General features: G+C 42.6%; 1 protein-coding gene across 2 annotated transcripts in view; it reads right to left on the bottom strand.

Moving 5' to 3' along the window:
* The window catches only part of Plekhh2 (pleckstrin homology, MyTH4 and FERM domain containing H2), a 99,093-nt gene extending 87,772 nt beyond the window's left edge, over positions 1-11,321 (bottom strand). For both annotated transcript variants that reach the window (XM_052186491.1, XM_052186493.1), the window contains exons 1-2: positions 11,253-11,321; positions 214-343 (exon numbers count right to left, since the gene is read on the bottom strand). In XM_052186491.1, coding sequence (XP_052042451.1) covers positions 214-336 — 123 coding nt within the window. In that variant the 5' untranslated portion in view covers positions 337-343; positions 11,253-11,321. The remainder of the gene's footprint in view (positions 1-213; positions 344-11,252) is intronic.
* Between the last annotated feature and the right edge of the window lie 2,600 nt (positions 11,322-13,921).

Here is a 13,921-nt window from a genome sequence, read left to right as displayed (position 1 = left end):
TTCCCAATTCAATTTTGGTGCTCACAAATAAATTTTTTGTAGCATATTTGATGAAAGACTATGTCAACTGCAGCTTCGAATATTTCATAAATATTAGGCTATATTCATTATTTTTAAAATTCTTGCCCCCCCCCCATGGGTAATGAGGTCACTTAGTGCATCTTAAACAGGGATCTGATAACCGACAGTAATGAAAGCTCTGGGAAGCCTTACTTTGTCTGCTAGGAGCTCTCGGATCTTGCTTGCTTGAACTCGGAATTTCATGAGCTGAGCCTCCAGAGCTACACAGCGCTCTTTCCAGTCTATTAGTCCTTCGGGTTCAAAGGGCTCCTCCATAGTTCTTCTGAGGGCGTGGGAGAGAGAATACACACATTAGCTTGAAGATAATTCAAGAAATGACCCAATGTACTGAATGCCATCCACACACGTCTTAGCTTCTGAGATAAAGCTGCCAGCACGTGCTATAGTTTGGAGAATTAAATGACAGACGAGGAGTCAAGGCTAGAAGCCATACTGGCTGGGGTGCTTAACTTTCTGCCTCGGTTTACCCACACTAAAGGACAGAGGCTGTGATAGCACAGCCCAGACAGACTACTGTATATTAACTCTTCTCAGTAGGTGAGACTTTAAAATAGCCACTCATAATTCACGCTCAGATTTGCAGACTTACCACAATGTGTTGGTAATAGGACAAAATACACTATGGGAATGCCATACCTGTGCTAGAATTACAGTTTATCTGCACTAGATCTAAACCTGGTACCACTTTGGGTTCGTCTGGGTCCAGGCTCAGTCTCTCAGGCCAGAGAGCCTCTTGCTTAGCTAACCAGGGGAGTTATTAGAGGACTGACACGCACACTTTTATTTCAGGGAGAAAGAGCAAACAGATAAATATGAAAATTAGAATCATCTGGTTTAGTAAACCTGGACTCAGTATTTTGGTTTGGTTTTTGTTTTGTTATGTTTTGTTTCGGAAAGAGGTTTCTTGGTGCAGCCTTAGCTGTCCTGGAACTCGCTCTCTAGACAAAGCTGGCCTCAAATTCAGACATCCATCTGCCTCTGCCTCCTGAGTGATGTGATTAAAGGCGTGCACCACCACCGCACTGCCTGGCTGATTCGGTGTTTTCTATACTATTAACTGTCCTTGTGAAGGAGATTAATCCAGGGGGAAGCCAAACTGTGCGGAGGGAGAAAGATCTAGGCCAGGGAGGTTGTCTTGCACGACTACTTATTTCAGCAGCCTGGATGCTTCTTGGCTCTGGGATTTGTGAAAGTAGTTTTGAATGCTTATTAATGGTTTGGGGCCTAATTGTATTTGTGAATGACTTTTGCCATGAAGTGATGAAATTTGCATTAGGAATGGATTTCCCAAAGGAACCAAGCCCCTAGTCTAGGAGAACACATGATAACAAATGCTCAGAATTCCCCAGTATTGACTGTAATATATCCTGTTCCCTAAACATATGCCAAATGGTAAAAACTGCATTGCAAGCTCCCTTTGTAATCCTAGTATCAAACAGGCTGAAGTAGGAAGATTATGGTATATTCACGGTCCTTCTAGGCTACACTGTAAGTTCCAGGTTCCAGGTCAGTCAATACTTCATAGTAAGACCATCTCAAAAGAAAACAAAACTAACAAACAAAAATCCAGCAGGCTACAAAAGCCTAGCTTGACAATTGTTTTCCTTAAGCACAAAAATAAACGATTTGAGCTTAAGATAACTTTCACTTTAATAATGAAATTATTGTTCCATAATTCAGAAACAAACAAATACAAATGAATTGTTCTAGAAAGGCAGCAATTTTTGTCACAATCACCCCTAACCACTGCAAACTTTTTAGACACTGCTACATCCTGGCCACAGACTGAGGAAACGCCATTGAAGAGCTGGAGAAAATTCTCCTGCTTTTATAAAATCCCACCCCTACTGGGATTTTTTTTTAATTAGCTTTCTTAATCACATTTTCATTTACGATATTCACATTTACTATTAATGCTTCATGTTGGTATCAACACATTTCTACATTCTATAGTGACTTCACCTTTCACTTTAGAGGGGATTGGAGAAAGAAAACACATAAAATACTAAACAATAAAAAGCAGTAAGAAAAGAGACATTCTTAATTCTTAAATCATTCAAACAACTGTGCAGGAAAATATAGACACTGTTCTACCTCAAGCAATGTAATATATTTCAGGTTAGAGTAACTTGCTTTATATTGATTTGCTGAGATTTGAACTCTCTGCAGGGTAGACAAGTGCTTTGCCAATAACTTATATTCTTAGCCTATAGTTTTAAAAATAGCATAAACAATACATAAATAATATTCAACAAATGAAAGTAAATCAAGGTAATGTGCTATGTAACTAGATTATTCTCTAGGACACAGCAGCACTTTCACTTCTGAGCACAGAGGTGAGCTCCACCTTCTCTCTGGAGGGGACCAGCTAGGAGCACACAGGACCTAAGATCAGTGGAGCAGCTGGGACAGAAGTCTTCCTGGTCGCCATTTGCACCATGGAGCCAGAAACTCCACAGCCTTCTGTGCATAGCCCGCCAGGAGAGCGAGATCTCCCAGCAGTGCTCTCTCTTTTGAGCTCAGAGGAGTAAGGACTTACAGGCCCACAGGAGGAATAAACTCCAGCCAGAGACAACAATACCAACTAGCACCAGATGGCGAAAGGCAAGCACAAGAACCCTACCAACAGAAACCAAGGCCACATGGCAACATCAGAACCCAGTTCTCCCACCACAGCAAGTCCTGGATACCCCAACACACCGGAAAAGCAAGAGTTGGATTTAAAATCGTATCTCATGATGCTGATAGAGGGCTTCAAGAAAGACTTAAATAACTCCCTTAAAGAAATACAGGAGAGTCCGACAGTGGTGGTGCATGCCTTTAATATCAGCACTTGGGAGGCAGAGACAGGTGGATTTCTGAGTTCAAGGCCAGCCAGAGCTATACAGAAAAACCCCGTCTCAAAAACGAAAAAAAAAAAAAATTACAGGAGAACATCAGTCAACAGGTAAAAGCCCTTAAAGAGGAAACACAAAAATCCCTTAAAGAAATGCAGGAGATCATGGGTCAACAGGCAGAAGCCCCTAAAGAAGAAATACAAAAATCCCTTAAAGAATTACAAGAAAACACAGACAATCAAGTGAAGAAACTGAACAAAACCATCCAGGATCTAAAAGTGGAAGTTGAAACAATAAAGAAATCACAAAGTAAGTAAGTGATCTTCTCTCTGGAGATAGAAAACCTTGGAAAGAATTCAGGAGTCATAGATGCAAGCATCAACAACAGAATACAAGAGATAGAAGAAGAATCTCAGGTGCTGAAGATACCATAGAAAACATTGCCTCAACAGTCAAAGAAAATGCAAAATGCATAAAGCTGGTAACCCAAAATATTTAGGAACTCCAGGACACAATGAGAAGACCAAACCTAAGGATTATAGGTATAGATGAGAGCAAGGATTTACATCTTAAAGGTCCAGTAAATATCTTCAACAAAATTGTAGAAGAAAACTTCCCTAACCTAGAGAAAGAGATGCCCATGAACATACAAGAAGCCTTCAGAACTCCAAACAGACTGGACCAGAATAGAAAGTCCTCCCGGCACATAATAATCAAAACACCAAATTCACTAAACAAAGAAAGAATATTAAAAGCAGTAAGGGAAAAGGGGCAAGTAACTTATAAAGATAGACCTATCAGAATTATACCCGACTTCTCACCAGAGACGATGAAAGCTAGAAGATCCTGGGCAGACCTCATACAGACCCTAAGAGAACACAAAAGGCTACAATACCCAGCAAAACTCTCAATCATCATAGATGGAGAAACCAAGATATTCCATGATAAAACCAAATTTACACAATGTATCTGCCCACAAATCCAGCCCTACAAAGGATAATTGATGGAAAATGCCAACACAAGGAAAGAAACTACACCCTAGAAAAAGCAAGAAAGTAATCTTCTTCCAACAAACCCAAAAGAAGATAACCCACACAAACATAAAAATAACATCAAAAATAACAGGAAGCAACAATCACTATTCCTCAATATTTCTTAACAACAATGGACTCAACTCCCCAATAAAGACATAGACTAATGAAATATTTCTCATGTAAATTTTCAATTTTATCAGAAAATGTTTGTAATTCCCCTTTTAATTAATTTAGTAATATTTTTATATCTACCATTTTATCTGTATTATTTTTCATGATAATCTTCAATTTTAATATGTCTTTCTATATACTTCCTCTATTTTATCAGAAATGTTTTCAATGTAAATCTTTGATTTTATCACAAATGTTTCTAATTCCACCTCCAATTAATTTAGAGCTTTTATATCTACCATTTTATATGCAAAATTTTCCATGAAATAGTCAATTTTAACGTGTTTGTCTATATATTCCTTGAATTTTACCAGAAATAATTTCCATGTAAATCTTCAATTTTATCTGAAAATGTTTATAATTCCACCTTCAATCAACTTAGAATTATCTTTATGCTTATCATTTTATCTGTATAATTTCCATAATCTTTAATTTTAACATGTTTCTTTATATATTTCTTCAATTTTATCAGAAATAGTTTCCATGTAAATCTTCAAAAAAGATTTATCAGAAAAAGTCTATAATTCCACTTTCAATCAACTTAGGAATACTTTTATGCCTACCATTATTATATCTATATAAAATTTTCCATGATAATATTCAATTCTAACATGCTTCCCTACATTTTTCTACAATTTTATCAGAAATATTTTCCACATAAATCTTCAATTCTATCATAAAATGTTTCTATTCCATATTAAATTAATTTAGTAATGTTTTACATGTCTACCACTTTACTCTTTAATTTTCCATGAAAATTGTCAATTTTAACATGTTTATCTGAAATATTTTCCATGTAAATCTTTAATTTTATCATAAAGTATTTTTACTTCCCTTTTTTATTGAATATCATTTTCATTTACATTGTCAATGGTAAAACCTTTCCTGATATCCCCCTTCCCATCATCATCAATATGCAAAATTTGAGTTCTGTACTCTATCAAACAAAAAAATCCCAAATTAATAAAATATTCCGTCTATGGTAGCATGGCAATGAGTAAGACACTTAGCGATGAGCTAAACAAAAGAAAGATTGGTACTTTGAAAACTACATGTCATTAAGAAAAAATATCAGGTCTAAAGAAATGAAGAAATGGCGTGTTTATGGACTGCAGTCTGTGCAGCTGGCAGGACTTGCAAACGGTTGAGCAATGCAATAATTGTGAATATTCCGACAGATTTGGGGCAGGGGGAATTGGCAAGTTATCCTAAAATTCACCTAGGAATTTAAGGGACCAAAACAAGCTTGAAGGTCTTAAAGAGTCACATATTCAAACTTCAAAACTCCATACAAAGCTACAGTACCCAGGATAGTTAAGTGAAGAGAGACAGTAGCAGAATAAGGTTGAACCCAGAAATACAACCTCCTGATTACAATCAATTTGTTTCTGAAAGAGGACCAAGATCATTGAAAGGTAAGACAATAGTTTTTGCAACATATGAAGTGGTGCAACTAGATATCCAAATGCAGAAAAAATGAATGTAGTCCCCCTCCTCATCCCAGATACAAAAATATGCATAAAATGTATCAAAGGCTTAAATGTAACTCAAAGCACTAAGAAATCAGAAAATAGATACATGAAACCTCATCGAAAATGTAGGAATTATGGGCCCCTATGGACACTATGAAGAACTTATAAAAGTAGCTTACAGACAGGTAGAAAAAGATTTGAAAATCAGGTACGTAAGAAGATATGCGGCCAGAATATGGAAATTATTCAAACAATTCAATCAGCAACAAAAACAACCTTCTAGATTTAGTGGCACACACCTTTAATCCCAGTATTAAGGAGGCAGAAGCAGGAGGATCTCTAAGTTCAAGGCCAGCCTGGTCTACACAGTGAGTTCCAGGACAGTCAGAGTTACACAGCAAGGCTCTGTCTCAAAAACAAAACAAAAAAGGACAATCTGACTTTAATTTTTATTATTATTACTTTATACATCTGAGACTGCATTTGCCCCTCCCTTCCTCTCCTCCCAGCCCTTCCCCTCACCTGTCCTCTGCCCCTCCCCCCACAAATCCACTCCTCTTCCATTTCTCTTCAGAAGAGGGCAGGCCTCCCATGGATATCAAGCAAACTCGACATATGAAGCTGTAGTAAGACTGGCACCTCCGCTCGTATTAAGGCTGGATGAGGCAACCCAGTATGAGAAGAAAAGACAAGGGTCCCAAAAGCTGGCAAAAGAGGCAGAGTCAGAAAGTAGGTAAAGTGCTTGCGGTGTAAGCACGAGGACCTGATTCAAACCTCCAACGAGACAAAGTCTCTGAGAGTAGGCAAGCCGCAGGATATTTTCTGGACTGATGATTGGATGATTGACGTGGGTGGACTCAGGCCATCAGGGTGGGGCAAGGCCACCCCTGGTGGTCCCGAGCTGTATGAGAAGCCAGGCTGAGCACGCTATCAGGAAAAAAACAGTAAGCAGAATTCCTCAGTGGCCTCTGCTTCAGTCCTCTCCAGGTGCCTGCCCTGACTTCCCTCAAAGACAGAGTGTATGATCTATGAGCTGTCAATTGAAAATAGCCCTTTCCTCCCCAAGTTGCCTTTGGTCACAGTGTTTTATCACAGCAATAGAAACCTTAACTAAGACAGAAATTGGACCAGAGCATGTACTATTGCTATAATCAACCTGACCATGTATTTCTTTTTCCAAAAATTTTTTATTGAATATATTCATTTACATTTCAAATGCTAAAACCTTTCCTAGTTTCCCCCGTCCCCGAAAACCCCCAATCCCTCCTCTCACCCCTTCCTCCAAGTATATGCCCCTCCACCCCTAACCCCCCTCGATTTCCCTTTGTTGGGGCATCTGTTGAGCCTTCACAGGACCAAGGACCTCTCCTCCCACTGCTGCCCTGCCCGACAAGGCATTCCTTTGCCACACTTTTGGCAGGAACCATGTGTACCCCTTGGTTGATAGTTTAGTCCCTGGAGTCCTGGGGCGACTGGGTGGCTGAAATCATTGTTCTTCCCATGGTGCTGCAAACCTCTTCAGCTCCTCCAGTCCGCCCTCCAGCTCGTTCATTGGTAACCCCACGCTCAGACCAATGGTTGGCTGCTAGCTTCTACCTCTATATCTGTAAGGCTCTGGCAGGGTCCTTCCTGAGACAACCATAACAGGCTCCTTTCGGCATGCACTTCTTGTTGTCCATAATAGTGTCGGGGTTTGGTGACTGTTTATAGGATGAATCCCCAGGGAGGGCAGTCTCTGGGTGGCCTTTCCTTCAGTCTCTTTTCCATACTTTGTCTCCATAATTGCTCTCTGTATTATTCAAACGCTGATTTCTGTGCCCCCATATCTGGTTGCAATCCTTGTTCTAAGAATCTCTTCCTCAACGTTGGATAGGCATTGCTCCCATTTGTTGTCTGATTGGTCAATGAAAAAGATGATCAGTCAGTGACTGAGCAGAGGAGAGAATAAGGTTGGACTTCTTCCCAGCATGGGGAGGGGGAAAGGAGAGAGAAAGTGGAGATTCGGCAAGGGGAGAGAGTCAAAGAGACAACATGAGAAAACACCGAGAGCCCAGGTCGGCTAAAATACAACTGTCACTGCGATTTTGACTAGGAGGTAGCCAGATTAGCTGAGAGGGTTAAAATAGAGTAATATTTTAATTGTGCCTGGTTGTTGTGCCCCAAAAGCTTGTCATATAAATATAATAGCCCAGTCTCAATTATTTGGGAACTAGCTGGGTTAAGAGGAAAACCACAACAAACATAAGTTGCCAATAACAGAGCACCTTACAAACTTTATTGTGGTCATTCAATACGTTGGATTAAGAATCTGGGCAGCTGGGATTGAAGAATCTGCCGTGATAGAAGGAACTAGAACCACTGGTGCGAACCCTCTGCTTTACCTGGACAATCAATGCTGGTTAGCTGGAGCTGAGATTTTACCAGTGATTAAGAGACCAGCATTACTGAGGTAAATTTTTCTGGGAATATTTCCTCAGGATCAGCACACAAAAGCTGTGGTCCAGAGAAGGCCAAGGCTGCATCTCATGCTGGCAGACAAACTTGGTAAGGTATAGAGTCACCCAGACAGTACTGGTTTTGAAGGAAGGGGTCAGGGTGAGCTGCTGAGGGTGGGCACTGTGAGAAGACAGGAGAGGCCATTGTTGAAGGTGCAGCCTCAGTGGCAGAAGAAGCACCAGGACTGAAGTGTTCATGGGGACAAATTGGATGAGGCTTGGCACTATGTGGTTAATGCAGCAGAATATCGGAGATGGCGGTACAAAGGGCCAACCACCAACGAACAGCTGCGGTTATGGAGTGAACTGGCCTCGGCCTGAGACACCTGTCACGTGGTGTGAAAGGCAGACCCACAGAGACAGAGCTGCTGACGTCGCCCAGAAGACCGTGAGTGCCACACGCCTGGCGCTGAGCTTCACATTGCTTGACTTTGGTTTTGCGAATGCGACTGCTCTGGTTCTCCCCTCTCAGAGTAAGAAAGTATATAACATTTTTTTTATTTTACCAGAACCCACAGTTAAAAGACTGGACTTTTTTGCTTTTTGTTTTTTGGATGTTTTTTTGTTTTTGTTTTTGTTTTGGAGCAATTGGATATTTTAAAGAGACTGGAATTTTAAGTGATGACATTTTTTAAAGACTGTGGGACTTTTAGGAGTGGAAATGTTTTATGATTGTTATTTTAATATTAACATGCCGTCTTGGGGACAAGGAGAGAGAGAAAAGGTTATGGTTGCTAGTAGTGTATTTTGTGTTAATTGTCTGGGTTCCTGGGTTTTGTCAAGTTGACACAAGCTAGTTATCTGGGAAGAGGAACTTCGACTGAGCAAGCGGTCCCCATCCAGACTGCCTGGAGGCAGGTCTGTAGGGCATTGTCTTTATTAATGGTTGACTAGGCAGGAGAGGAAAGGTTATGGTTTAATAGTGATGTGTTTTTGTGTCAAGGTGACAAAAAACAAAACTGTGTGCGCCCAGCCCACAGGGGAGCTATCCTATGGTCCACAACTCCAGATAACATAGTGTATGAAATATCCACAACAGACAAATCCAAAGACAGAAAACAGGTCAATGGTTGCCATGGAGACGAGGGAAAGGTGATTGTGACTAACCAACAGGCCTAGAGCAGTGGTTCTCAGCCTGCCTAAAGCTACAACCCTTTAATATATAATTCCTCCTGTTGTGGTGACCCCCCCCACCATAAAATTATTTCTGTTGCTACTTATAACTACAATTTTGCTACTGTTATGAATCGTAATGTAAATATCTGTGTTTTCTGATTGCCTTAGGTGACCTCTGTGAAAGGGTCATTCTTCCCCCAAAGGGATCTTGACCAACAGGTTGAAAAGCACTGGCCAAGAGTTTCTTAGTGGACATGAAGAAACTATTCTAGAACTGGATAGTGATAACTACACAAATATGCCCCAATCCTGTCAAAAGGTCAATTTTATGAATTGATCCCAATTAAATAGGGTGAATTGTATCCCAATTAAAAAGGGTGAACTGTATCCCAATTAAAAAGAACATATACAAAGACTGGGTATACACTAAGACTGCATTTACAGATCTAGCCATTTATGATTAGTTGTTATCCCTGCCAGGAATCTCACCAGTAACTCGAATAGAGAAGTAACTTTAACCTCAACTATGAAAAGCACAGCACACACCCCTGACCTAGAACTTTGCTAGGTAAAGATACCTAGATAACAATACAAGAAAATGCAAAGGTAACTACATCCATTTGTCTCTAGTTGTAATTAAACACTTTTATGATGAAGTAGAAAAGCTGTAAGATCATCAAATATGTGTGATCTTAAACATCTTTGGTGCCCAATAATTAAATTATAATAAAAAGAAATTCAAGACTTCAGTTTGGTTTTGTGATAGCTCAAAGTCTAGACATGAGATTTCCTAGGTCACTCTGCAATTCTCTAACTAGGTTTCTACAAAGCACCACCTTGGCTGGTTACGAATGTGAATGCTCAACAGTTTTATTGTCCCTAGTGTCAGAACTGTATGGCTTCGGGGTCCACAATCCACTTCTAAAAATGTCCTTTCTCAGTTTTGGACTCTAAGGGGATCTACCTTCTCTGCAGGGGGCAGACAAAAACTGAGGTTTTCCAAAGACCTCCAGTGACTTCAGAAATATTTACTGGCACAAAATAAACTGTTTATAGTTGTGGAGTGAACGCTCTTTTCTCTGAATCTCTGACTTCCTGTTTCTTTTCCAAATCCTAAAAGGGGGTGGGGGAGGTTTAAAAAGACGAAAGTCCTAGGAAGGGAGGAAGGGAGAGAGGGAAGGAGCAAGGGAGGGAAGAAGGAAGGATACTACCTAGGCTCATACTGATAAAATTTGGATAAACTCCTAAACCCCATATAGTCTCTAGAACAGTTTGGGCTGCGGATTATGTCCCGCCCGACCCCAATGCAGAAAAGATGTCTTTAACTAGACTGAAGCATGCCTTGTCTAAAGAACCTTGCCACCACCTCGCCCTCCTTGGGCCACGCCTGCCCTTCAGAGGCACTGCCCAGAACAGCTTACTCCTCCACACTCCTCCTGGACACACACATAGCCGTGAGGTCCAGGCTTGCAAAGACTGGAACTTCCACAAAGAAGCCAGTGACCCGCAGGTAGCCCGGCCAGAGGAGAGTTTTTGCAAGGCAGAACGCCTCAAGTCCTCCAGGGGCAAATTCATTTAGGGGCATGTCACCTTAGGGCGCTCTGGCGTCGGGCGGTCGGGCAAACGGAGGTGTTAAAAATACAAAGCTGGAGAACTGTGGTCCCGGGGTCCCCTCAAAGCACGGCTCATCAGAAGCGCAGGCCGAAATGTAGCATCGCCGATGGGACCCACGGCGCGCGGGGACGCGGGGCTGCCCCGCAGCTCCCCTGCCCTACGACCCCGGGCGGTGCCACAAGCCCGGGCCCTGCTTTTCTAACAGAACGTCACAGGAGCCCACGGTACGTAGAGCCGTCCCCAAACAGCTCATGCTGGGACCCGGGCCGAGCCAGGGCGCGCGGCGTCCTGCGCTGCATCCCGGTCCCACTCCACCAGCCCCGCCGCCCCTTTCCTCGCCGGCGACCCGGGACGCCATAGTCCCTGGGGTTAGGGACCCGGGAGGCTCGGTCCTGGAGGACGCTGGATCCCGCGCTCTGCCCACCTGCCTACCTCTGCGGCGGCGCCCGACGTCCCGGCTCGCCAGCCACCCGGCTCCCTTCCCCGGCTCTCAGCCCGCGCCGGCCGCTCTCGGAGCCCCGAACGGCCGGGACAGCACCGCCTCCTGCGGGATTGGCGGCCGGAGTAGCTAATCGGAAGGCGCAGCCGACCACCTGGCGTCACTGGAGGAGGTGTTTATAACTCAGGCTCCTCCTGGTGCCCCTCGGAGTAAGGAGTCCTGACCCAAGAGGTGTTCCCACTGCCTTCCCTACACCTAGACTTCAAGGCCCCCGATGAAACACTTAATCACCTCTTTTCCATTCCCTTTGCCTCGATTAGACCTGTGGACCACCCTCTTGCGTTGTCTCTAGGCGTGAACTCTCTCCTCTTGCCAACCCTTCGTCTTTCTCCATTTACTAGTGTAAGCGTGCACTTTGCCAAGGCCTTTATTGTCTTCCAGATGCTTAAATGGCCAAGAACGGATTCCGTGTGTAGCCTGCAAAACCTCTCTCATAGTTGTGCAAGTTTAGTTTTTACAGCTGCTCCTCACACCTCAGGCGGCTGTGGTCTGAAGTCTGAGGACTCCAGCTGGGAAGGTTGACAAGCCGTTTCCTGCCCCACCTTTAAAAGTGCTATCTCTCCTTTCAGCCCAGGGACAGTCTCCAGACTGTCCCACATAGTGGAACCCTCTGCTCCTGTTTTTGCCCTCAGAACGTCCCGTTTTTTGCCTCTCTTGGCATGCACACATTCTCCTGACCTACTATTGCAACTGTCAGCCAGCAAGCGTTTGAAAGGGAGGATCTGTGATGTTCTTTTGCAAATAGCACAAAAGCATATTGCATGAGCACATGAATGATAAATCTGGTTGGGTTTCACATACCCAGCAGGGGTCTAGAGAAGCCAGTCTTGGGAGAGGTTAAGGGACCAGAGAGGAGGGGAGAGAGGGAGGGGAAGAAGAAGGGAGGGGGGAGGGGAGGGGGAGAGGAGGGGAAGGGACAAATTTTGGATGTTAGAGGTAATCCTTTCCCAGGTCACCAAACTAGGTCAAATTGCTCTCTTTGATACACAGTTAACTAATAGAAGGCATCAGAAGGCTTTTCCTACTTCAGTGTCACAAAATAAAAAGCTAGCCTTATATAGGAAAAAAAAATCACTAAAGTGATAAATTTTGCCAAGTTCCATAGTGAAAACAAATAAGGCCAGCAGGCAAGCACCAGGCATCCATGTTTCTTCCAGATGAGCACTAATTTTGGACTGGATCCCAGACAACCCCCACACGTCAAATTCCTTCTGCCTTCTGTGGGAGCTGATGATGCTTATCATATGAAACACTGTCTCCAAACAACCTTGGCAAACAGGCAGGCTGGACGGGGGCTCATTTCACAGAGCATGCGGGAGTTAAATCAACATTTAAAGTAACTTGCATAATTTAGCACAGCAAGTCAGTAGAGACCCAGCAAGAGAAAGACGGAGGATGCCAAAATAGAATCACTTCCGTTTGTGAGTCAGAAATACTAAATAGACTAGTGAGCTGAGTGAATACGTTCAGTCATAAAAAAGCAGCTTTCTCAACATGACTGCCATCCCTGTAAGGCTCAGCCAACATTTACTTAGTCACCTTTTTCTAGAAACATGACAAACTGAATTTGGCTATGATTTTTTTAAGTGAAATAGCTTCCTGTTTCTGACTGTGGAAAACAAAACAAAAGCAAACAACCAAAACCCCCAAGCTCCACAGGATGGAATGGAATATTATTCAATGCTAAAAAGAAATGGAAGCTGGGAGGCCTGTCACCTCAGCACTTGAGAACTGGACATAGAAGGATCAAGATCATTGTCAGCTACGTAGCGAATCTGAGGTCAGCCTGGGCTACGCGGGACTGAAGAGACAGACAGGGTGATGGGCGAGAGAAATCAAGCTATATGTTGAAAAGGCCTTTGAAAATACACTAAATGAAAAGAGCCAATCACAAAATTGGAACTCTTGAGCTGGAGAGATGGTTCAGCAGTTAAGAGCACTGACTGCTCTTCCAAAGGTCCTGAGTTCAAAACCTAGCAAACACATGGTGGCTCACAACCATCTGTAATGAGATCTGATGCCCTCTTCTGGAGTGTCTAAAGACAGCTACAGTGTACTTACATATAATAAATAAACAAATCTTTTTAAAAATTGGAAATATTGTATAATTCCGTAAATATGAGATGCTTAGAAGACATAAATCCACAGAGATGGAAAATGGATCTGTCATTACCCTTGGCTGAGAAAGATGCAGGTGTTAGTCTACGGCAGTAGTTCTCAACATGTGGGTCACAACCCTTGTGGGGGTTAAACAACAGAGGTCACCTAAGACCATTGGAAAACACGGATGTTTATATTGCAGTTTGCAACAGTAGCAAAATTGCAGTTATGAAGTAGCAACTAAAATACTTTTATGGTTGGGGTCAGCACATGGGAGCTGTATTAAAGGCTCACAGCATTAAGGTTGAGAAGCACTGCTCTGGGGGAATGAAGCACTCTGAAGGGTGAGGAATGAAAGCGTCTTTGGAAAGTTTGATAACTATACACCTCTGACTACACTAAAAGCCATGAACATGTATAACTTAAATGGGTGAGTTGTGTGTTTTATGATACAACTCAAAGGTATTTTTAGGGGCAAGAGAGATGGCTTAGAGGTCAAGTG

The sequence above is a fragment of the Apodemus sylvaticus genome, chromosome 6 (assembly GCF_947179515.1).
Source record: "Apodemus sylvaticus chromosome 6, mApoSyl1.1, whole genome shotgun sequence".
NCBI classification, from domain to species: Eukaryota; Metazoa; Chordata; class Mammalia; order Rodentia; family Muridae; genus Apodemus; species Apodemus sylvaticus.
This window is presented reverse-complemented; position numbering and strand designations above follow the sequence as displayed.